The following is a 26,788-nucleotide window of genomic DNA, read 5'->3' as shown; positions in this document are numbered from 1 at the left end:
TCTCTCTCTCTCTCTCTCTCTCTCTCTCTCTCTCTCTCTCTCTCCCTCTCTCCCCCTCTCTCTCTCTATAAATATATAAAGATATGATAAATTGAAAATTTGTCAACATTAAACATTTCTGCAGTCGGTATATGCTTTAGATCAAAAGGTCTGTCCTTGAGTCAAGTTGGAGTAGAGTAGCTTGTCTGTCCTCGTGAGTTTTCTCTGGGTCCTCTGGTTTCCTCCCACTTCAGAAGACCTACATGTATGTGCAGGCGAATTCTTGAAATAAAATTTTGCTATATATATTATTAGTTATAATTAGTTCCTAAATGACTTGGTTTGTGTTGAGTGGACATTAAATCCTTGCTCTGCGTGATTTAGGCTGTTTTCGTTCAATATTTTGATTTGCTGTTTACAAATGCATAACTTCAAGTGTTCTATTCCTGTATTCTCTCTGGCCTTATTACCTGTTAAACAGGCATTATGCAAGAGATAAATCTGCCTATTGCAGGTCTTTCTTTAGGCCTGAAATGTTATCTAAATTATTAATTGGACATTAATTAACTTATTCAAACCATAACCAACCCTCGATGTCATCGCTAGCCTGCGATGTTTACTCGATTGGGTTCGGATTTCCTGTTCGACTTCCATTCATAATTTAATCAACAAATGGATAATCGAGACTATGATTTTTATCCTACCGACTTTAGTAATGATGATCGAGGCTAGTTCGAAAATTCAATCACTAAAATCTTGGTTCAGAGTGGATCAATTTGACTGAAATTTTCAGCAAATTCCATTTACATTATTTAGCTCTTTATCTAATCTTGCATAATGTATCTTTAAGTAATAAAAGTTTATTTGACGTTTATATTACTCATAACAGTTTAAAATATCCAGGACTTAAAGATACATTATGTAAGATGTAGATAAAGAGCTAGCCATTCTTGCTATAATAATTCGAAAATAGATAATGTAAAATGAATAATTTGAAAATTTCATTCAAATTACTCTATTGCGAGCGAAGATATTAGCCTTTGAAGGTTTGTCAAGACGTGTGCAATAATTTCAACCACCTACTGATTGTTCGAAGCTAAGGCTCGCTCCTCCATTTTTAGCTTAAATCAAAATATGGTTGAACCGTTCTAATCTATTTAATATCGGAGAAATCCGATGCCATCGAGAGTTGATTATGTCCTGGATAAGGTAATTAATGTCTAATTAATAATTATAAAAACATTTCAGGCCTAAAGAAAGACCTGCAATAAGCAGATTTAGCTCTTGCATAATGTATGTTTAATAAAAGTCAAGATCTTTAAATGAATGGTCCTGGTGTTGATCTTGTTCAATGCTTGTATATATAATAGATGGGTTGTATTCAATGGTTGTATATGATAGATAGGTTGGGTCGTATTCATTCAATGGTTGTATATAATAGATGGGTTGTTAATTAGGTGATATATATATGATGTTTGATTAGACGCACTTGAATATTGACATTTACATGATTTATTTGAAGTTTATCACAGTTTACCTGTTCAGGTGATGGTACTTAATGTACATGATAAGAGATCATAAATAAAAATCACAAAATTTAAACCATTGACTGTCTGACATTATTGATAAGGCACAGAAACATATCAAATTAAAGGGACTATCCCAATTATAATAGAGTCTCAGAAATAAAAGTACGTATGAAATTTAAGCGCCAAAATATAGAGGAATGGTGTTTTTATCTTGTCTTAAAATTTCAGCTCAAAATATTAAGTCGTTTGGACGTGAACGTCAAAACCGCTTATCTGGACACGTAACCCTTTTAAGATCTCAGGTCAATTTTTTCGTTGGGTGACCTGATAATCTATTGCCGATCGTTTAGAGGTCTATACTGATACAGTGCATGACCCATGTGCTGTACTTGATAACAAAAGGTAAATTTCACCTACACGTTTTTTTTATAAAATAAAAGTCTGATTTTATCCAGACACCGTATAATACAGCTTGGGACACCAGTCTCCATTTCCAGATGAAGACTGACAGGTTTAAGTTGTTTGAAAACATATCCATATATTGAGTTAGTTGCCTGGCTGTAAGGTAGAGGATTTTAAAGGCTTTAACACCAAAATAAACAGCTTTATTCTCCAAATAAATCGAGATTGACCCTTTAAATTCTTTTTGATAAGGCATAGAAACATAGCAAATTAAATTAAATTCTGTTTCAATGTTTTCATTTATAGAATGGTACCATGAATTCACGTGTGAGTGTGTGGTGCATATTGGAATCAGTAATAAAATCTTAGTATATATAATAATGATTTATTCTATTTGGTTGTTCAAACAGTTCTGATTATCAAAATGAGTTCCTTGGTTAGAATAATTAAAGAATTAAAAAGGCCATTAAAAAGACCATTGAGACAAAGCCTACACATCGTACCACATGCCCTAAAAGGTCGTAAGGACAAACTCTGTTTTATGAAATGAAATGAAACGGGCATACGCTATATAATATGAGGAAACTTTTGCCCAGACAGTGGCACTACAGCCTACTCTTATATTGAATTCCAACTGCCAAGCGACTGTAAAGGATAACGCTATTGACTTTCAGAGTCAAGATTTTTTTTTACACAGAGTTATTGTTCTTTGTCCCAGAAAACTTAATCCATATTCCTAATCTCGGTTTTTGAGATGGTTTTATATTTTCAATTGTCATAATACATCTGCATCTTCTGAGGTTGTTGCTTTCTCCCTTTACAAAGCTGCTGGTGGAAATTTTATGTTACTTAGAAACTCGTGCCTCATTTTTTTGTTCATATTGTTTTCTATTTCAATTTCAGATGGCTTCATATTTGTTTAACAAACTGTAAATATGACGTAGGTATGGTTACAATATTTTTCTACTTCTTATTCTCGTCAGTTGTGGGAAGGGGTGTTACATCTACTCCGGGAGCCCACCTTGACTCAGTGAGTAGGACGTTCGCTAGCTAACCAGGAATTCCCGAGTTCTGTCCCAGTGTTGGCTGAGAAAGTTCCTTGGCACTTTCCAGCATGGTCTCCTCTTCTCAGTGGGGGGGTTGGATGGCCAAATGGTTAGCATGTGCGCACTGCGCTGTATCATACGGTCTGTCATTGAGACAACTGGCGGGGTTTCGATTCCCCGGTTGTACGTTACAAGGAGTAGGGTCGCCTGTCCAACCTCGTGTGTTTTCTCCAGATCCTCCGGTTTCCTCCCACGGCTAAAGACCCCTATGCGCAAGAGAATTATTGAAATAAAATTGAATCATGTGTTAGTTCCGAAATGACCTAGTTTGTGTCGAGTGGACGTTAAACCCCATTTCTCTCTCCTCTTCTCAGTGGTGCAGAAAGGAGGGCCTGACAAGCAACTGTCTAGTCATTCAGAAGGGATAAAAAATAGAAGTCCTGTGTACATATTGGTGTGCACTTAAAAAAACACTTGACAGTTGGAATTCAAAATAAAATTCCCCACATAGCATGTACCCATCTTAATTAGTCCAGGCAGTGGAGAACAGTAGGATGTTAAACCCCATTTAATTTATATCTACTCTAGTGAGTCATGGAACTGGGTGTTATATCTACTCTTGTGAGTCAGGGGACTGGGTGTTATATACTACTCTAGTGATTCATGGAACTGGGTGTTATATCTACTCTAGTGATTCATGGAACTGGGTGTTATATACTACTCTAGTGATACATGGAACTGGGTGTTATATCTACTCTAGTGAATCATGGGACTGGGTGTTATATCTACTCTAGTGAATCATGGAACTGGGTGTTATATCTACTCTAGTGAGTCATGGAACTGGGTGTTATATCTACTATTGTGAGTCATGGTACTGGTTGTTATATCTACTCTAGTGAGTCATGGAACTGGGTGTTATATTTACTCTAGTGAGTCATGGAACTGGGTGTTATGTCTACTCTAGTGAATCATGGGACTGGGTGTTATATCTACTCTAGTGAGCCATGGAACTGGGTGTTATATCTACTCTAGTGATACATGGAACTGGGTGATATATCTACTCTAGTGAATCATGGGACTGGGTGTTTATTTACTTTAGTGAGTCAGGGGACTGGGTGTTATATCTACTCTAGTGAATCATGGAACTGGGTGATATATCTACTCTAGTGATTCGTGGGACTGGGTGTTATATCTACTCTAGTGATACATGGAACTGGGTGTTATATCTACTCTAGTGCGTCAGGGGACTGGGTGTTATATCTACTCTAGTGAATCATGGGACTGGGTGTTGTATTTACTTTAGTGAGTCATGGAATTGGGTGTTATATCTACTCTAGTGAATCATGGGACTGGGTGTTATATCTACTCTAGTGATTCATGGGACTGGGTGTTATATCTACTCTAGTGAGTCAGGGGACTGGGTGTTATTTCTACTCTAGTGAGTCAGGGGACTGGGTGTTATATCTACTCTAGTGATTCATGGAACTGGGTGTTATATACTACTCTAGTGAGTCATGGGACTGGGTGTTATATCTACTCTAGTGAATCATGGAACTGGGTGTTATATCTACTCTAGTGAATCATGGGACTGGGTGCTATATCTACTTTGGTCAGTCGTGAGACTTGGTGTTCTAGTTGTATGAAACATTACACTGAATATGTAGTTGTTGGACTGGGAGATCTACTGACTGGCCTAAACAAGTGTTTTCAATCCATAAAAACCTTTTTGCTAGTCCAGAACGTCAATTTAAGGAGTCTGCCGGTTGTCCAAGAAAAAAAACGGGGCGGCAAATGAAGCTAGCCTATTATTCAGTAGCTGATATCAGAGTCGTATTACAAACAGTGGGGATCATCTTGCTAGATGTTGATTAGAATGAATGTTAATAACTCGCACATGATAGTTGATACATAGTTTCAGGTGCCTCCTGACCCCCGGCTATTGAGTACTAGGTTAATGTAGTATTTCTGTATAGCGAAACACATTTTTAGAATTTCCTGACAAGGACAGCTGTCTAGTCTGGAACGAAAAACCGAGGTCCAGTGTACACATTGCACGTAAAAGATCCCTTGACAGTTGGAATTCAATATAAGAGTAGGCTGTAGTGCCGCTGTCCCGGCACAATTTCCCTCATAGCACAGAGTATGGTGTATGCCTATCTTTATTAGCCCAGTTTGGAGCAGAACAGTTGGACGTTAAACCCCATTTCATTTCATTCATTCATTCATTCATTCATTCATTTTAAAATTTATCATCTATTCATTTATTTTAGAATTTCTAACTTGTCCAATAATAGTACCCTTCTCCATTATAATTTGATTTGTGTAAAATACGTGATGATGATGATATGATGTATAATTTGAAATGATGACGTACAATCTGATTAAAACACAGATCCTATTTCGTTTCGTTTTTTATAGTTCAAACCATTGTTACGACTTCTTGCCATGTGATGCACGGAACTGTGGGTAAACTACTAGATTGATTAATCAATATCTGACTTCATATGATCAAAAGTCGTTCATATGACCACTGACACGACTTTTTACTACAACTGGTCAGATCTTGTAGAAAACTCAACTCTTGTGCTACGAGCATACTGTCAGTGTGGAATAGTCCTATACAAATGTTCACATTATTATTATTATTATCTTCATGTAGTGTAGGCCATCGAAAGTATAAAAAAACGAAACGAAATATAGATCTGTAGTTTAATCAGATTGGATGATGTATAATTTATGACAATAATGATGATGCATAATTTGTGATGATGATGATGATGATGTATAATTTGTTTTTTAGTGCGAAAGATGAGTCGTAAGTTTGGTTTTAAAGAAGTATCAGAAGATGATTCTGATTGGACGTTATACTGGACAGATTATTCTGTAGCATTAGAACGAGTTATGGACATGAAAAAATACCAGGTAGTCTTTATCTTCGGCCATTAAAATTTCCTAGACACAATTATTATATTCACTACAAAACCATATGCTCCTGAGACCATTCTCTCAATTTAATAACACTTTTATTTATTACTATTTTCTGCACGTTCATTTTCTTGGTTTCGATTTGGTTGTTTTGTTTAGACTGTCTGCCAAATAAAGGGTGCGGTGGATGGCCAAATGGTTAGCGCATGTGCGTTATATCATATGGTCTGTCATTGAGTCAACTAGTATGGTTTCGATTCCCCAGACAAGGAGTAGGGTTGGCTATTAAACTTCATGGTTTTCTCTGGGTCCTCCAGTTTCCTCCCACTGCTAAAGACCCCTACGCACAAGCGAATTATTGAATTAAAATTGAACCATATTTTAGTCTCAAAATGACCTAGTTTGTGTTGAGTGGACGTTTAACCCTCTCTCTCTCTCTCTCTCTCTCTCTCTCTCTCTCTAAAAGTTGCATGCCTAGAAATTTGTGATAATCTCAGAACTTAATACATGTAACATATTCAAAGATTTTGTCAAGAAAAACCTTTTGTATTTGTCAAGCCCTAGTCCTGAGTTCACAAAGTATTCTCAGACTTAAGTTAAGAATTTACTCAAATTGGGTCGCCTTATCTAAACTAAAATATAACCATTTATAAAACTTTTGCTGTTTTAATTTATCAAATACATCTGTAAGAAACTATGTGCAAAGTTTTGTGATTCTGAATCAAAGATATTTCTCATAAACAATGATTGAAAGTTGGGTAACTTCTTCTCCCAAGCAATTCATACACATACATGTAGCCATAGAAATTAAATTTACTACATTGTCTCAAAATGACCAAAGTATTTTGTTGACCGTAGTTTGAACCCATGTTCTTTCCATTCCATTGTCTTTGTGATAAAGTTACTTCAGATTACTGAAGTTTTCTGCAGTGTTATTGTTGAGATTTTGTATTTTAAACAATTAAAAAATTTGGTTAAAAAATCTACAATTTTTTTTAAGATGTTAATTTTGATTTTCAAAAAGTTTAAAGGTTTTTGCGATGTAATATTTGTTTTCATTTCTCTTTTTCTTTCTTTTGTGTTTTTTCAGAAAATAAATCATTTCCCGGGAATGAATGAAATATGTCGGAAAGATTTGTTGAGTCGGAATCTGAATCGAATGTTTAAACTATATCCAAAAGAATACAATGTTTTCCCCAAAACATGGTGCCTTCCTGCAGAGTATGTATAAATTTATTCTTTCATTTCTTGAAGTGTAGGGATCCAAGTTGGCTCGCTAATCAGGAGGTCAGGGGTTCGATTCCCAGTGTTGGCAGAGAAAGTTTCCCCAGGATTTTCAGTGTGGTTTCCTCTGGTCAGTGGACAAGCATGGAGAACCTGGCAAGGAGAAGTGATCAATTGTTCAGATGATACATAGAACCCTTGGCATAGGAAATCGAAACTAGAACAGAACACCGCATGTCAAATTTCCATCTTCATTGGTCATTCCATTAATTTGGGTACCAAATTATACTAGAATTTCAAACTAATTTTTTAAAATATTTCCACAGGTGCTTTAATATATAAACTAATTCTTTAAACATTTCATATTTTTTTTTGTAGTCATGGTGATTTTCTTTCTTACACAAGACAAAAAAAGAATAAAACATATATTCTGAAACCGGAATCTGGTTGCCAAGGTAAAGGTATCTGGGTGACGAAAAATCCTAAAGAAGTAAAACCTCATGAACACCAAATATGTCAGGTCTACCTCAACAAGGTACAATTCTTATATCATATTCTTAAAGATACATATTTAAGAGATAAATCTGCCTATTGCAAGTTTTTGTTTTGGCTTCAAATATTATATAAACTATTATTTATTAATCAAATAACATACTATTTATGGATAACAATTACTATGGTTTATTTCACTGAGACGTTTCAACAAGATTTCACAAGTCGTTATCAAGCATATAACACAAAAAAATAATAATAAAATCTTGTTGAAACGTGCATGGCAGTGAAATAAACCATAGTAATTGTTATTCATAAATAGTGTGTTATTTGATTATGTTCCAATTACTAAATGCCATTTAAAGAATATTATTTATTAACATGACAAGACCATATTCAACTCTCTAGATAATCGGATGGCGCAGATCTAAACAGATTGAAATATGATTGATTTTTAATGATTTAATTTAAAAATGGAGAAATGAGACTGAGTCTCGGTTAATAAGTAGCATCGCTATGATAATAAAAAATCTATGTCATAACTTCAATCAGTGATAACTTTTCTCAGAATAAAGTAATTTGAATGAAATTTTCAATATATTAATTTTCAATTATCTATTATTGAACTATCATAGGAAGAACGGCCAGCTCCTTTATCTAAGTCTTATGTAATGCATCTTTAATATCTTCCCACTGACACTCTGTGATGTGATGATTTATTTTAATTGGAAGAAAATTACTCCAAGCCGTAAAATCTATTATAAAGGACTTGTCACATCACTTGATTGAGGGGAGGGCGAATTTTCAGCTTGTAAAATTTGGCGTTACCCTGTGCTTTGAAAATCTCAAGTTTTCATGGCTTATTTCATGATAAAATTTGATTTATTCATTTTGATTATTTAATATAATGCAATGTATTGATATTGATTATTTAACTTTTGTTTAAGAAAAATGCAAAATATCAATGGTAGATAATCTCTCGGTTTTAATTAAAAATAGTTCAGCAAAAATCATAGGTTATGCTGGCTTCTTTTGACAATATCGTTTGCAGTGGATGTCAAATGTTGACCGATTTGTAAAATGTGCCAAGGAGTCTACGAATGGAAAAAAGTTTGCAAACTTCTGACTCTATTATTGAGATGCTGCGGTTACTTGGTGATAGAGACGCTGGCTGGCTAACCTGGAGGTACTTAGTTTGACCCTATGGTTGGCTGAGAAAGTCATGGTTCACCCTTGTCAGTGGCGCAGAATAGAGGGCATGGCGACTGGCAGTATCTGATTTTGGAGGGGACACATTAGCGTGTATGTATAAAAGAACCCTTGACAGTTGGAATTTGAAATAAAAGTAGGGCTGTAGCGCGGCTATCTAGGCAAAATTTCCTTCATATCACAATGCATGGTCTGTTTACATCATTTTATTTTTATTATTTAATAATGATAGTATGAATTTTTTTATTTTTCCAGCCATTTCTAATTGATGGTTTTAAATTTGATCTTCGTTTGTATGTTGTTGTCACATCCTGTGATCCATTACGAATATTTCTGTTTAAAGATGGTCTTGCACGATTTGCTACACACAAATATTCTGAACCTACTAATAATAATTCTGTAAGTATGATAACTTTTTAAAATAAATATCTATACAATGGGGAGTGTTGCAGAGTATTGTTTAAATATTTGAATTACAGGACAATGATTATATTATAATTACAGGACAATGTTTATATTATAATTACAGGACAATATTTATATTATGATTACAGGACACTGTTTTGTATTATAATTACAGGGCAATGTTTATATAGAGAATCTCCTACCAGTCTTTTTTGATATCAAAAAATATCAACACAAGTTGATATGCCAAGTTTTTTTTTACTTTATCAACAAGCGTTGATATTTTTTGATATCAAAAAAGACGAGTAGGAGATTTTATTTATCACTCAATCCCTTCTTACATGCACAAATAGATAAATATAATTCTTTGCTGTACTGAACATTATGGCGTAGTGATACATCATTTTTTGACAGCAATTCAACCATTGCAAAGTCCTTTATATTGACCCAGTGTTTCCATCAAGGTCAATTGAATAACAATATTTCATTTTTAATAAAAAAAAGTTACTTTTAATAAGAAATGAACTGTTCTTTGAAAATAAAAAAAAAGTAGTTCCTTTTCAACTGACCAATCAAATTCATGTAAAGCGATATCTACTGTAGAATGTATTATTGGGTGATAAATTATAATTACAGGGCAATGTTTATATTATAATTACAGGGCAATGTTTATATTATAATTACAGGACAATGTTTATATTATATATAATTATAGGACAATGTTTATATTTGAATTACAGGACAATGTTCATATTATAATTACAGGACAATGTTCATATTATTATAACAGGACAATGTTCATATTATTATAACAGGACAATGTTTATATTATAATAACAGGACAATGTTTATATTTTAATTACAGGACAATGTTTATATGCACCTCACTAACTATGCTATTAACAAACATAGTTCAGATTTTATCAAAGATGATGATGAAGCTGGTAGTAAAAGGTTTGTCAACATTTATAACATTTAATTTGATTGTTTGACATTTAATTTGATTGTTTGACATTTAATTTGTTTGGCTAAATGGCTAAAATTTAATTTAATAGGTCAAAATTTAATTTGATAGATCAAAATTTAATTTGATAGATCAAAATTTAATTGGATAGATCAAAATTTAATTTGATAAGTTAAAATTTGATTTGATAGGTCAATATTTAATTTGATTAGCTGACATTTTATTTGATTGATCAACACTTATTTTAAGGACCCTTGGCAGTTGAGATTTGATAAATGATACCTGGCTCCTAGTGTAAAAAAATGTTTAACTATAATTAAATGTTTATTTTTTTAGACGTATAACAACAATCATGAAATATTTACAAGATAAGGGTTACGATGTAGATAAATTATGGGATGATATCGATGATGTTATAACCAAAACGATGATATCGGCTCATTCTGTACTGAAACATAACTACCGCACGTGTTTCCCCAATCACGTTAAGGGAAGTGCCTGTTTTGAAATATTAGGTTTTGATATTCTTTTAGATAGAAAATTACGGCCCTTAGTTTTAGAGGTGAGTAAAGTTTTGTTTGATTTTTACGTATTATTAGACATATCATTACTCTTAAAATATGATCTTACCTTGCTTATAGGCCACTCAGACGTGAATATTTAAAATAGTTTGAAATACGCCGTGGTCTTTAAGATGGGGATAGTGTAGTGTTCTCAAATTAGTGCTGACACGATATATATTGTTGAATCGATGTATCGTGATTCACCTGAAATTCGCGTATTGAATCACAAGACACTGCATCGATGTTTCAGGATTCTTTTTTTTATTTTTTTTTTATGCTTCAGTAAGTAACCTGTCACTCTTAATTATCCATGTCACACATCATAGGTACACAAACACTCTTAAATTGTTTTGGTCCTTATTTGCCACACTTTTGCATTCAGAAAACAAAGTTAAACTGGCTTAACGACCGCCAGGGTTTTTAAAAAGTTTTCTCCACGTGAGTGGATTGGGAAAGATGTATCCAGCATGGCTTCCCTATATATATATATATATATATATATATCCTTAGTGGAGGACTAAAAGTCTGGCAAGGAAAAAGCATGGATGAGACAAAAACTCAAGGTCTAGCAGGTGTCCACGTAAAAGAACCCATGACAGTTGGCGTTAATGAAGAGTGTAAAACTTTACCAGCAAAATTTCCATCTTGTGTATGGCCGTTTTCATTAGATGTTAGAAAAGTAGAATGTTAGAAAGTAGGACGTTAAACGGTATTTTATTTGATTACAGGTAAATCATTCACCTAGTTTTAATACTGATGCCCAGATAGATAGAGATATAAAGGGCACATTAGTCTGGGATACGTTAAATATCGTTAATTTTGGTGCATGTGATAAACGTAGGTGTATTGAAGAAGAAAAGAAGAGAATAAAGGATAGATTGATGGGCAAATACACAAAAAAAGAAACAAAGTTAGTATAGTTAATATAATCAGGTAACATGTAGTTAATATTACCAGAAGGGTTGTTATAACCATGTTGTTTTATTTCTAGAGAAGGGTGTAACCATGTAGTGTTTTATTTCTAGAGAAGGGTGTAACCATGTTGTGTTTTATTTCTAAAGACGTGTGTGGGATGTTATAACCATGTTGTGTTTTATTTCTAGAGTAGAGTGTGGGATGTTATAACCATGTTGTGTTTTATTTCTAGAAAAGGGTGTGGCATGTTATAACCATGTTGTGTTTTATTTCTAGAAAAGGGTGTGGTGTGTTACATTTATAAACATGTTGTGTTTTATTTTTAGAGAAGAACTAGAAGCCGTTCAAGCCCAGTATTTAATACAACAAGAGAAATATGAAGGCCATCATTGTGGTAATCTCAGGAGGATCTATCCCAATGCTGGAAGTGAGAAATACGACAAATTCTTTCAGAGTAGTGGAACCTTATTTCAGGAAACGGCAGCATTTAAAGCCAGATCAGAAATGGCCAGGTAATATTCTCTCATCATATTGTTTGTGAAGTTTATCTTTCCAGTACATGACGAAGAGCTACGCCGCTACGGTGACTCAGTTCAGTATGTAAAGCGCTAGCTTGCTCACCAGGGAATCCCCAGTTTGTTCCCTCAGGGCGAGGGGCTGGCACACTGCATGGCCCATCTTCATTCAATCTGATTAAAACATAGATCTATATTTCATTTTGTTTTTTTTATACTTTCAACGGCCTACACTACATGAAGATCTGACCGGTTGTAGTAAAAGGTTGCGTCAGAGGTTGTACGAAAGGGTTTTGAACCCTATGAGTATGACGTCAGATATTGATTGATCAATCGGCGTTGACGTGTCTAGTGTTTTATCCACAGTTCGGTGCATCGCATGCCAAGAAGTCGCCATAACAGATGGTTTCATTGGCTAATTCCTCATGCCATCCAGAATGCAGATTATATAACAACTCTTCCAAATCCTAGTGTAGTACAGAGAAATAAAACAAAATATTGAAATATAAGTAACGAAACAAAATAGGATCTGTGTTTTAATCAGATTGATCTTCATTATGCCCGGTTTGTGCAGAAAAATAGGAATTGAATAATTCTTGGACTGATATTCTTTTTTGAAATTCAACTATCACAATGTTGTTTGCAAGGAATTATCTAGCACTAAAATCATACATAGAGTCTTTAAACTTAATGGTGCCACAGTGGCACAGTGAGTAAGACATTGGCTTGCTAACCTGGAGAACCTCTGTTGATCCTTGCGATAACCAAGAAAGTTCAACTTGTTAGTGGTGCAGGACAGGGGCCTGGCAAGGGACAACATATAGTCGTTCGAATTGGACGCAAAACTGAGGTCCTGTGTACACATTGGTGTGCACGTAAAAGAGGTCTTGACAGTTCAATATAAGGGTATGCCGTAGCACCACTGTCCGGGTACAATTGCTCTCATAGCACACTGTATGGCGTATACCTGTCTTCACTAGCTCAGTTGGAGCAGAACAGTAGGACGATAAACCTCACCTCATTTCATTTTAAACTTAAATAAGCATTATGTAAAATTTAGATAAAAAGCTGGATGTTCTTGCTATAGTAGTTCAAAAATAGAAATGCAAAATGAATATATTGAAAATTTCATTGAAATTTCTTTATTCTGAGTGAATGTATTAGCCTTTGAAAGTTTGACAAGATGTGTGCATTAACTGTAACCACTGTACTGGTTGTTTGAAGCTTAGCCACACATCTCCTTTTTAAAATTAAATCATTAAATGGCTGAACCGTTCTAATCTACTTAATATCGGAGACATTCGATGGCATCAATAATTCATTATGGTCTTGTCATGTTAATAAATGTCTATTTTAAATTAATACTTTATATAATAAGTCTTAAAGAACGACCTGCTATAGACAGAATTAGCTCTTGCATAATGCCTGTTTCATCATTAAATTTCTAGACAACAGCGAGAAGAAATCTTGCGTAAGAAAGAGAAACAGGATGCCATCATGAAAGGTAAAAAGAAAGATGGTTTACGACCAGAAAGTCCAACAGCTAGAAAGAGACGAACCTTAAGAAGAACAACAATGCCATCAAGAAAACTAAATGTTTCTCGCCTTAATGGAGACGTATGTATTGTTACTTTATTTTACTATAGTACATTTTGTTTTTCACCGTGGTAGGTCGGTGGTCTAACATTAGTTCAATGAGTCAAGTGGAGTAGTTAACATTCACAGCTTATATAGGGCCTCAAGATTTAGGTGTCCTCCTGCATAGATGTATTTTTCACATGGACCGTAGTCTTAAACATCTGTCATCATCACAGCTTTTCATTTCATCTGCCTCTAGTCGTGAGGGTAGGGGATTGGGTGGTTCCTCATAAGCCACTGTAGAATAGCCTATAGGGTATAAAACTGACGTACTGTGTACACGTTTGCGTGCATAGTAAAGGAACCCCTGACAGATGGAATTTGAAACTAGATAGGCCGTAGTGGTGATGTCCCAACAAAATTTACCTCATAGCACATTGCAAGGCATATGTCCGTCTTCATTAGCCCAGTTCATACAGAACAGTAGGACGTTAAACCCATTTCATTTCATTTCTTCCCGAAACATCACGTTGATCTATATTTGAACTAGTTGGTGCAGAAAATCGGGTGTCCAATCCCATTTCATTTATATTTGAACCATCTTGCTTTAGTGTGATTATGGTATATTTTAAATATTTTTTATGTCAAATTTTTGGTAATGATAGTGGAGCTGAATCATCTGGCTTTAGCGTGTTTATATTTGAACCATCTGGCTTTAGTGTGTTTATATTTTAAATATTTTTTATGTCAGATTTTTGGTAATGATAGTAGAGCCGAATCATCGGAAGATATCATCGATACGAAACATCCCATGGATATACTAGAAGAGGAGGAATTAGAGAGGATTAGTGGATTATTACAGCGAGATAATCTGGTGCGTGGATTAGGTATCGTGGAGCATGTCTATCGATTGTTGCACTGTACACCAGGTACTATGGGGGCACTCAAATCTGACGCTAGAACCTTGTCCGGGCCAATGGTAAGTTGTTAGTTTAGTTTCACTACCTAGACAGATTAATAGAAAAATGATTGTTTGGGTCAGTGATCAGCACCTTCTTTAGCTAAGAATGTTTGAAGGAAATAGTCCTGGTAAGGTTCCATCCAACACTTTAACTACTGTGTTTGCAGGAAATAGTCCTGATAAGGTTCCATCCAACACTTTAACTACTGTGTTTGCAGGAAATAGTCCTGATAAGGTTCCATCCAACACTTTAACTACTGTGTTTGCAAGAAAAAGTCCTGATAAGGTTCCATCAAACACTTGAACTACTGTGTTTGAAGGAAAGAGTCCTGATAAGGTTCCATCAAACACTTGAACTACTGTGTTTGGTCCTCCCATTTTTATTAATAAGCTGAATCTCAATGATGACTGGCTCTTTTGGCAATGATTCTTTGTTACAGATACTCCAATGCCTTCTTTAGCTAAGATCTTTGTGAAGGTTAGACATGGTTTAATACAAACCTAGACAGATTAATAGGTTTTAGATATTTTAGACATAGTTTGATACAACTTAAATACCAAAAATAGTGAATGACTTTTAGGTATTGTTATTCTGATATATCAGTATCCAGCCAGTAATTTGTTATTCTGATATATCAGTATCCAGCCAGTAATTTGTTATTCTGAGATATCAGTCATTTGTTATTCTGAAATATCAGTTTAATCAATCAAATGGTGTCAGTCATTTTGTCTTGCACGAAGTTAAATATGTCAGGTAGTGGTTCATTATTAGCGCCCAACATTTCGTCAGGCCAAACTAAAATTGTTGTTTTAAGATTTGTGACATTAATCCCCATAAAGGAACGAATAAATAAAATGTTTGAAATAAGATGTAAGAAAGATAAGCTATTGAGGATCTAACAAATTGATATACTTCACTATATGTCTATAAAACGATTGATATAATGAAATGTGTGATATAAGCTAAAGAATGAGTTGAGTATCTGACCCAGAAATATACATCGATGTATCTATTACCATTATATATTATAAATAATTCAATTACATAGTTTATATAATTTATAAAGTATGATAAATATATAGACATTAGCTAAAGAACTAGTTGAGTATCTGATCCATAGATATAGTAAATATATAATGTATGATAAATAACTGAATGACATAGTAAATATATAATGTATGATATATAATATTGTATGTTTAAATGTAGTTGAATATCTGAATGTTTTTATGTTTAATTTACTGCACTTTTAATAACTTCACCAGCACCCCAATTACACACATAATTTAATGCATGCCTTTTATATAAATCAGTGGTTCCCAACCTTTTCTACTCGCTGACCCCTTGGGACAAACCTCTGAGAACCCTTTATTTTTAGACTATTCAGTTAGGTTAACCATGTTAGGAAAATTAGGGCCTGTGGCACCCCATTTTCACATACATTCCTGATAATTCCTAACATTGGTCGTCGGAAACAAAACGTCATAGTTTCTGTTTGTATACAATTCACACTTCGTCTGATCAAATACATGCTACATAAACATACAACTAGATGATTGCTATTCATGTTTTTACCCATGAGTTGTGGAAGGCTTTAAACCAATATATAAATTTAGTCTGTTTGTTTCACGGACCTCCTTTTTGAATCCCATGATCACCCCTGGACACAGACCACCAGGATGGGAAACACTGATAGACCACAGTTGTTATATGCCCACATTTTGTTTTTTGTCCTATTTTGACAAAACTTAAATTATAGGTTTGCATCCCAAAGATCTTGGTTCCTTGTGATATTAGCACATATCTGATCGTAACTTCCTGGATTATGGCCCCTGATTGTACTCAGAATCGCTTTTCTAGCTTGTTCTCTGTCCACTTCTTGTAAAATGTGGGCATGCAACCGCTTGTTATAGTAGATATAGAGCTTTTATATGATATCTTTTTAGAGGATTTTGTGTGTTTACAATAAGAGATGACCGTTACCATGGTAATTTTGTACATTTTTCAAACCTGGTTAATTGCTGCAGGGCTGACCACGAAAATGTGTGTAGTCATTCAGATATCTCTAGAGCCTAACTCACTGTACCATTGTGGCCTTACCTCGTATTGTAAACACTCTTCAACCTTTTCCTAGTAGAGTATCATGCATGCACACTAGATATATTAATCCTTTATTTATGTTATTTTTATTTTCTTCTCTTTTCTTAACCTTTCTACGCACCTTGTATAGGATTTTTATCAACGAAGTAATATTTCCAGTAGAATGGGAGAAGCCTTCTTGAGTGGTAGACCGCCTGCAATTCGGATCAAAGATCGGCAATATTATAAAAAGTTGTTGGATCGTTATTTCGGCAATAATCATGTTTTATCTAACGATAGCGTGACATTGAAATACGAACGCAGCTTTCGTAACATAAAATGTGGCTCACCTGGATATTCAGGTCTGTCACGAAGTCAGAAAGACATCGCCACATACTTCCCCAATGTTCGCTTGTCGTATTCATCAGCCAAAGAGAATAAACTGCTGTCTATGGATTTAGATAAATGTGAAGATTTGGAAAACGAGAGTTTTTTACCTGAGAGTAACAGTCTAAATGAGGTGCGTACTGGTATTGTGGTTTGCGGTGATCTTACTCATGGCAAAACTTGAATTCAACTGAAGTGTGCTGTTTGAAATGATGTGCTTCGTGCTCAATCCCAAATTCTACATACTCTTAACGTTTTGATGATTAACATTGATTTTTTTAAAAAATATTTATGACATTAAAAAGATGAGCAAAATGATGGTAAACTGACCAACCATTTTTACGTAACTTTTACGTAAATATATTTAACATCATGATGTTATGTGGGATGCTGTTGAAATCATGTGATTCTTTCTTATAACGAAACTAAAAAAAAAAAAAATTGCTACATACTTTAACGCCTTCTATAATTAATTTTGATCTTTTTTATAAAAAAAATTTTAACATGCGTTTCGTTTGTAGTTTTTAACAATAGAAAATAGTTTTGATTGAAGAGATCAGGTTTATTTTAAGTGTTTTTCTATTTCTAATGTTTAGTTTAACCATTCTGGATAAATTTGTGGAGATATTTTTGGTAGTCATAGTGAATTGATTTACTCCATTTTAGAATTCCTTGTCCCTGTATTTTTTATATGGTTGATGGTATAGTTTTTATAGAGTGGTTGTAGTCATGGACTTTTACCTAGATTATAGGGTCCATGTTATAGTTTTTATCTCGTAAAAACAGATTTGTTTTGGTTAGTCTCTGTTTTAGTAGTTTTTATTTTCAATTTGATTTCTGGTTTCTCGTAGATTTTATAACTTCAGTATTTCTCTTTAAAACACTTTTGAAAATATATAGCTTCTTTTACAAATCATTCACAATACAATCTACTTTTGTTTTTCTTTTGTGGTTTTTAAACTTTTCAGAGTGGTGACGAATCTGCACACAACAGTAATCAGCTAGATTCTAATTCACATCACAGCCATTTTATCACGACTAGTTCCTCTCTACCCTATAGCACGACTAACATCAGTCTAACACAAAACAATTCTAACGTTCCCACATCCATTATTAATACCGTTCCCGCTAATACCATGCCGTTCGGCGCCGCTATACAATCTTATAGTAAATTATCTAATAGTAATTATGCTAGCATCCCTTTTCTTCCATTCTCTATACCACTTCCTACCATTTCTACATTCTCCGCTTCAAATCGGCAAAATGCTCAGTCATTAAATCAGTTGTCGTCTAACCCTCAGTATAATAATGGTAGCACCCGATGGCATAAAACAGGTAACCTGACCAACCTAATAGATCGTTCGACATTAAGTCTACAGGTATGTTGTATAAAGGTATAGATTAGTCGTAGATGTGCAGTTTTTTAATTGTTTCACTTCTGTAGATGTGTTTTTTTAGTTCCTCCACTCAGTGGTGTGCAGAGGTTTGGTGATGCCTGGGTCCATTTCCGTGATTGGATCACCACCCCACCCTCTACCCCATGGATGCCTGTGTCCATTTGCCATCTACTTCCCTGCAAACCACAGCCCCCACCAATTTACCCTTAGTATGAAAATCAAACCATCAAATTCCAAGTTGGATTATAGTTAAATTTCATGACATTTTAGAGTACTATATGTACCAGAATACATAATGCATAGCTAGATCGAGTTAACGTTTCATATGTTTCACAGTACTAGGATCTCCATGATCTAACTTGTAGTCTCAAGGTTTTACAATACTAGGATCTCCAGAATCTGACATGTTTCACAGTACTACGTCTCAAGGATCTCCAGGGTCTAACATGTTTAACGGTACTAGGTCTCAAGGGTCTCCAGGGTCTAACATGTTTAACAGTACTAGGTCTCAAGGGTCTAACATGTTTCACAGTACTAGGTCTCAAAGATCTCCAGGGTCTAACATGTTTAACAGTACTAGGTCTCAAGGACCTCCAGGGTTTAACATATTTCACAGTACTAGGTCTCAAGGATCTCCAGGTTTAACATATTTAACAGTACTAGGTCTCAAGGATCTCTAGGGTTTAACATGTTTAACAGTACTAGGTCTCAAGGATCTCCAAGGTCTAACATGTTTAACAGTACTAGGTCTCAAGGATCTCCAGGGTTTAACATATTTCACAGTACTAGGTCTCAAGGATCTCCAGGGTTTAACATGTTTCACAGTACTACGTCTCAAGGATCTCCAGGGTTTAACATGTTTAACAGTACTCGGTCTCAAGGATGTCTAGGGTTTAACATATTTCACAGTACTAGGTCTCCAGTGTCTCCGGGGTCTAACACGTTTAACAGTACTAGGTGTCAAGGATCTCCAAGGTCTAACATGTTTAACAGTACTAGGTCTCAAGGGTCTCCAGGGTTTAACATGTTTAACAGTACTAGGTCTCAAGGGTCTCCAGGGTTTAACATGTTTAACAGTACTAGGTCTCAAGGATCTTCAAGGTCTAACATGTTTAACAGTACAAGGTCTCAAGGGTCTCCAGGGTTTAACATGGTTAACAGTACTAGGTCTCAAGGGTCTCCAGGGTATAACATGTTTAGCAGTATTGGGTCTAACATGTTTAACAGTACTAGGTCTCAAGGGTCTAACATGTTTCACAGTACTAGGTCTCAAAGATCTCCAGGGTCTAACATGTTTAACAGTACTAGGTCTCAAGGGTCTCCAGGGTATAACATGTTTAACAGTACTAGGTCTCAAGGATCTCCAAGGTCTAACATGTTTAACAGTACTAGGTCTCAAGGGTCTCCAGGGTATAACATGTTTAACAGTACTAGGTCTCAAGGATCTCCAAGGTCTAACATGTTTAACAGTACTAGGTCTCAAGGGTCTCCAGGGTTTAACATGTTTCACAGTACTAGGTCTCGAAGGTTCAACGTATTTCACAGTACTAGATCTCTAGGGTCTGCGGGGTTTAACATATGAGAGAATCTAAACTTTACCCCTGCACTTCGGGAATCAGATCGGGGTCTCTGCGGCACGAATAGCGGCCATGCCGGAGTAAAATGAATTAAATACATATTTACGGGCCTGATTGTACTTGAATTGACTATTTTCGAAGATTGTCTCCCCTAAGAAGAAGAACCAGTTCCTGGTCCAAAAACATCTTTTCACTCTCAGTAAACGTAAACTTAGAGTAGTCTTTATCTCGTCTACATGTATCAGCTTATATTATTATTTTTTATCTTCATGTATTTTTTGTCCAATGTCTACTTTATGCGGCTGAATCCAAGCAAAAATGTACTCACATTAAATCATTTAAACATGCATTATGCAAGAGCTAAATCTGCCTATTGCAGATCTTTCTTTGGGCCTGAAATTAGACATTAATTTATTTATCCAGACCTGAATCAACTCTCGATGCCATCACTAGCTTGCGATATTTACTGAATTTGAATACATTTTGTGATGAATAATCTAACGTAAAAATGGATAATCGAGACTTACTTTGTTATGATACCAACATCAGTAATGACGACCAGGACTAGCTTAGAATTCAATGGCTAATATGTTATTCAACCTCGTGGGTTTTCTCCGGGTCCTCCGATTTCCTAACACTGCTAAAGACCCCTACGCACAAGCAAGTTATTGAAATAAAATTAAACCTTATGTTAGTGCCAAAATGATCTAGTTTGTGTCGAGTGGATGTTAAACACCATCTCTCTCTCTCTCTCTCTCTCTCTCAATCAGATTAAAAAGAGGCCCATCAAAAGATTTTATTCAACAATTATACCATATATAGTGCAATCTGATTAAAACACAGATCCAATTTCGTTTCGTTTTTATAGTTCAAAATTTCGTTTTACTTGTCTTTACTACACTTGGATCTGGAAGCATTGTTATTTAACTCGTGTTCTGCTTGAAATGAGGGGTCAGCCAATCAAATGGTCTGTTGAATCGAGCGTTTGACCTTTTTTGTGCAGGACTGTGGGTAGACATTAGCGGCAATAGAAATCAAAACAAAGCAAAAGTAGATAAAAAATACATGGCGGTCGCTAATTGGTTAATCGAATGACTGACGTAATCAGGTCAAATGTTGCTTGCTTGGTACCTGACGTCATAGAACGTGAACTCCCACTATATTTTGTTAGATCTACATGTAGTTTAGGCCATCGAAAGTATAAAAAACGAAACAAAATATAGATCTATATTTTAACTAGATTGTATAGTTAATGTGTTATGGCGTCTAAGTGGAATAGACTACAGTGTCTTTCTTCTTCTAAATTTAGCACTGGTGTGAAAGTTTCTGTATGTGTCTTTTCAAACTATAATGCACTTGTGAATTGGTTAAAAAGAGAGAATTTTTATACGTCCACATTCATAGATCTATATTTTAACTAGATTGTATAGTTAATGTGTTATGGCGTCTAAGTGGAATAGACTACAGTGTCTTTCTTCTTCTAAATTTAGCACTGGTGTGAAAGTTTCTGTATGTGTCTTTTCAAACTATAATGCACTTGTGAATTGGTTAAAAAGAGAGAATTTTTATACGTCCACATTCATAATGTGAACGTATTATGCCGTCGCCCCTGTCTGTGTGTGTGTGTGTGTGTATGTATGTGTGTGTGTGTGTGTGTGTGTGTGTGTGTGTGTGTGTCTGTGGTTCGCCTACAGGGCGCAATTCTTCATGGATTTTCTTCAAACTTGGTATACTTATTCCTTATACCCCAAGGAAGATCCCTATTGTTTTTGGTGCATGCCCGACCCCCCGGGGCAGAGCCACGCCCATTTCTAGTATTTGTTTGTTTGTCGTCTACAGGCCACATTTCTTAACTAATAATCTTGAAACTTTGCATACACATTCTTTGTACCCTAAGGAACATCCCTATCGTTTGGGGTGCATGCCCAACCCCCAGGGGCAGAGCCACGCCCATTTTCTTTTCGTGTGTCTTTGTGTCGCCTACAGGGCGCAATTCTTACTGGATTTTCTTCAAACTTGGTATACTTATTCCTTATACCCCAAGGAAGATCCCTATTGTTTTTGGTGCATGCCCGACCCCCAGGGGCAGAGCCACGCCCATTTTTTGTATTTGTCGTCTACAGGCCACATTTCTCAACGTATCATCTTGAAACTATGCATACTTATTCTTTGGACCCTAAGGAACATCCCTATCGTTTGGGGTGCATGCCCGAACCCCAGGGGCAGAGCCATGCCCATTTTCTTTTCTTTTTATGTCTGTGTATCACTAACAGGCCACAATTCTTAATCAATCGTCTTGAAAAATTTTCATATGAATTGCTTATACCCTAACGATGATCCCTATTGTTTTTGGTGCATGCCCGACCGCCAGGGGCAAAGCCACGCCCATTCCTTATATTTATTTATTTGTTTGTCATCTACAGATCGCATTCCTTATCCTATCACCTTGAAACTTAGCATACACATTACTTCTATCTTAAGGAACACCCAACCCCCAGGGGCAGAGCTACGCCCATTTTCTTTTTTTTATGTCTGTGTGTCTCTTGCAGACCGCATTTCTTAATCGATCATCTTGAAAACTTTTTTATACTTATTCCTTATAGCCCAAGGCTACTTTTTTATACTTATTCCTTAATCCTAAGACTGACCTCTATTATTATTTTTGGTGCATGCTCGACCCCTTGGGACAGAGCCACGCCTAATGTTTGTGTGTCTTGTGTTTTGCCTACAGGCCGCAATTCTTAACAGATCCTTTTGAAACTTTGCATACCTATTCGAAACGTCATGCTTTTAGAATAAAGACATCGATTGTTTTACCCGTCTTCATTAGCCCAGGTTAGGAGGAGAACAGTAGGACGTTAAACTCCATTTCATTTCATTTCATTTCGATTGTTTTAAAATAAAAATTGTGTTCTGTTAATGTGAACGAAATGTTAAACTGATAGCAGTCCTACAACCCAGTTTTATTTCACAGACCCTCAATGCAAACTGGACCATATCAAACAAAACAGGAATGTGGACGTATATTGCTGCGTTAGCGATGCTCTTGTTCACTTTATGATTTAAATTTAGATATGTCTTAGACTTTATCCAGGTATTGTTGCTTTGTATTATAATGATAATTGTATTGTATAATAATATCATTAACTATCTTGCTGTTTTCTATCAAACATATAACTATTGTAAGGTATATTGCATGAGTTAAACTATATCTAATTGCATGAAAAGTTAAATATATAAATAGCTAATAGCTTAAATATATCAAATAACAATTACAAACTTTAGATATATAAAACTATGTATTTCATATCATATACAAATATATTTATTGTTCAGGTATATTTATTAACACCTGTACACATTTATTACCCAATATTTAACTTATTTGTTTTATTTAGAGAAGTAAATTCCAGAAGAAACCTGTTGGTAGTGGTAGAAGTGGCCCTGTAACCGTGGTACCGGAACCAGATTATCGTAATTTTTTAGATACTGAGATGGAGAAGAGTCATATATTAGTTAAAAGTAGCAATGATTGGAGAAATGATTTAGTTACACCCACACAGAAAAATAGAGTAGTCAGTGCTCATAGTAAACGAGATTCAGGTATTTATTTGAAATGTCCCTGAGTAATAAACAGTAATTTTAACTGCGTGGTTTGGAATTCCCGTTTGTACGTGATAAGGAGTAGGCTAAAAGACCCCTACGCGCAAGCAAATTATAGAAATAAAATTGAACCACATGTAAGTCCCAAAATGACCTAGTTTGTGTCGAGTAGACTTTAAACATCATTTCTCTCTCTCTTTTAATGTCTCTCAGTAATAAACAGTAATTTTATTCCGTAGAATTGTATCCTGTATATTTGATAATGTCTAGAGAATGCTAAACGTCTTTCAGTAGGATGTTAAACCCTATTTCATTTTCTTGTCTGTGGTGCCGGGTGAAGAGTCCTTGAGAAACGCCACTGCCTTCATATTAGTTTCAAATCTGTGAACATGGATTCGATCTCAGGCATATGTATACAGGGATGTGCCTACTATTACAATTACCGGGCGGCACCGCCCGGCACGAATATTGTCCGCCCGGCAAAAATATCTTGACGCAGATTTCCGCCCACCTCCATTTTCTTGTAAAGAAAGATAATCTAAATTGGTAAAAGCGTTTTTATTTGTTGCTTTTAACCTCATAAATTGAATTAATTATTTTGACTTGCGTCAAACTGACCTCGTATCATAGACATCTAAATATAACGTTCGTTTTCGACGAAATATATTACTTTCCATTTCTTATTTGACGCGCAGAGTTATCTGATATTTAGACTCTTTTTAACTGGTCACATCAGTGCGATGTAACTAACATGACTGGTTAAACTAGCCTACAGCACCGTTATTGTTTAAAAATAGCACTAGCAGATGACTATTTTTGCTATTTAAACTATTTTTATAGATTCGTGCAATTCTATAATTCGTATCCACGTAAATTCAACCAAGTATAAGTATCATGGTACCAAACTTGCGTTGTAAATGAATACTTTGCCGTTGGAATTTCTTTCTATAACGTTCCGTCTAAAAATTATATTATATTAATTTATATGATATATTTTCCCGACCTAATTATTTGATTTGATCATATTTTCCAGTAAATTATTCATAGCCGTTATTTCTGGAAATTGTTTTGAACTTTTTAAATGATTAAATAAACCAGTCAACGAGCTGTGTGCATCTCCATTCCATTCACCAGCATGTGACGTTACGGTAGAATTAGGTCAGATGACTTGGGGGAATACGTGTTTTATTTATTTAGATATAAATACTTCATAATGCTATAAACTAGTGACAAACAGGTGAAAACATGCGTAGATGGTCAGTGTGAAATTCATAATTGTTACAAAATTGGCTGCTAGTGCTACCTGACTTCCAACCATTTGAGTAGGCGTACGACGACAATGGACCGTATACGTTCCATGGTACGACTGAACGAATGCCGACTTGTGTTTTCGATAGAAAAATACAGTCACGAGAACTGAGGAAAGAAACAAAACAATAATTAATAAATTCCTATTTTCGATTATGCCGTGGATTACGCAGGTATACAATGGTGGTTTCAGTGTCAACATTGGCAAATTGCCGTCGTCATATTCTTAAATAAATTACCACGGTAAAGATGCCGCCCGTAGTTCTTATTTATTTTCTACGGTAATTTCACTAAATACTACGGCGAGGTGCCGTTGTGAATTTTGACCCCTGGACTCGTGAAAATGCGCATTTTCGATCAAAAACACCCAATAATTTTCAGCCGAAGATTACCGCCCGGCATGAATATTTTTCTGGGCATATCCCTGCGTATATATGACAAGGAGTAGAGTCCTCTACCTAACCTCGTGGGTTGTCTCCGGGTCCTCTCCAGTTCCCGGGGGGTTGGATGGCTGAATGGTTAGCGCGCGCGCTGTATCATAAAGTCTGTCATTGAGTCGACTGGCGTGGTTTCGAATCCCCGGTTGTACGTGGCAAGGAGTAGGGTCGCCTGTCCAACCTCGTGGGTTTTCTCCGGGTCCTCCGGTTTCCTCCCACTGCTAAAGACCCCTACGCGCAAGCGAATTATGTAAATAAAATTAAACCAAATGTTAGTCCCGAAATGACCTAGTTTGTGTCGAGTGGACGTTAAACCCCATTTCTCTCTCTCTCTCTCTCTCCAGTTCCCTACCACTTTTAATGTTCCCTACATGGCAACACTTAGTATCTCAGAATGACCTGACTAATGTTGATTCTCTCCCTTCCCTTGATTATCAGGTTATTTCTAAACGGAAGTCATTATTGGATACATTCAAACAATTTTGGAGGATGTATCAGTTTGTTTGGTATTTAGTAAATCTTATATAACATGTTTTTTTTTTACATTCAATCTTTCAGAGTTACCACGATTTTCTCCACATCTTGCCTCACATGGTTTATCCGTTGTTTCTGCTCCCGCACCAGTTGTACAGAGACCAGATCTGGCGGTACGACAAGATCTCTCGTCTCCACACAGCGCTTTAAGTCGTATTTCGTCACAACATTCCGTCAATGAAAGCCCCACCAGATCCACAAAATCCCAGCGTATTCGAGGGGCGTCGAACAATCTTCGCTTGAGACAAATGGAAATGAGAGAAAATCACGCCTTCGTCTACAGCTGATTTATCGTAAATTAATATAAATGAAGTTTTAAAGATACATTATGTAAGATTTCGATAAAAACCTGATTGTTCTCACTATATTAGTTAAAAAATAGATAATAAAAATGGAATATGTTGAAAATTTCAGTAAAATTATTTTATTCTGAGCGGAGTTATTGCTGTTTGAAAAACAGTGTAGTCTAGATTGTCATTGCTACCTTTGTTACGATAATAAACAGAGTCTTGATTAACCATTTTTTAATTAAATTATTAACTAACAATCGTGTTTAAATCTGTGATCTGGAGTGTTGATTATGGGCTTGGCATGTGAATAAATGTCTAATTAATGATATATATAACATTTGTGATCAAAAAAAAGATCTGCAATAGTCAGATTTAGCTCTTACATAATGCATCTTTAATATATTAAGTTTTAAGGCTAAACCAATTTCATTTAGGTTTCTTCAAGATTTTGATAATAAATTGTCACTT

At 35.4% G+C, this 26,788-nt stretch overlaps 1 protein-coding gene across 2 annotated transcripts in view; it reads left to right on the top strand.

Annotated features, from left to right (window-relative positions):
• Positions 1-26,507, top strand: part of LOC126819028 (tubulin polyglutamylase ttll6) — a 35,916-nt gene extending 9,409 nt beyond the window's left edge. The window contains exons 5-18 of one of the 2 annotated variants that reach the window (XM_056100605.1): positions 2,814-2,854; positions 5,757-5,878; positions 6,972-7,102; positions 7,484-7,640; positions 9,062-9,205; positions 10,077-10,165; positions 10,512-10,737; positions 11,467-11,648; positions 11,980-12,165; positions 13,617-13,785; positions 14,498-14,725; positions 18,143-18,553; positions 23,547-23,751; positions 26,055-26,507. In XM_056100605.1, coding sequence (XP_055956580.1) covers positions 2,814-2,854; positions 5,757-5,878; positions 6,972-7,102; positions 7,484-7,640; positions 9,062-9,205; positions 10,077-10,165; positions 10,512-10,737; positions 11,467-11,648; positions 11,980-12,165; positions 13,617-13,785; positions 14,498-14,725; positions 18,143-18,553; positions 23,547-23,751; positions 26,055-26,317 — 2,554 coding nt within the window. In that variant the 3' untranslated portion in view covers positions 26,318-26,507. The remainder of the gene's footprint in view (positions 1-2,813; positions 2,855-5,756; positions 5,879-6,971; positions 7,103-7,483; positions 7,641-9,061; positions 9,206-10,076; positions 10,166-10,511; positions 10,738-11,466; positions 11,649-11,979; positions 12,166-13,616; positions 13,786-14,497; positions 14,726-18,142; positions 18,554-23,546; positions 23,752-26,054) is intronic. The other variant, XM_056100606.1, reaches the window with a different exon arrangement.
• The last annotated feature ends 281 nt before the right edge of the window (positions 26,508-26,788 follow it).

Source organism: Patella vulgata, chromosome 4 (assembly GCF_932274485.2).
Source record: "Patella vulgata chromosome 4, xgPatVulg1.2, whole genome shotgun sequence".
NCBI classification, from domain to species: domain Eukaryota; kingdom Metazoa; phylum Mollusca; class Gastropoda; family Patellidae; genus Patella; species Patella vulgata.
Note: the sequence above shows the minus strand (reverse complement) of the source record. Positions and strands in the feature narration are given on the sequence as shown.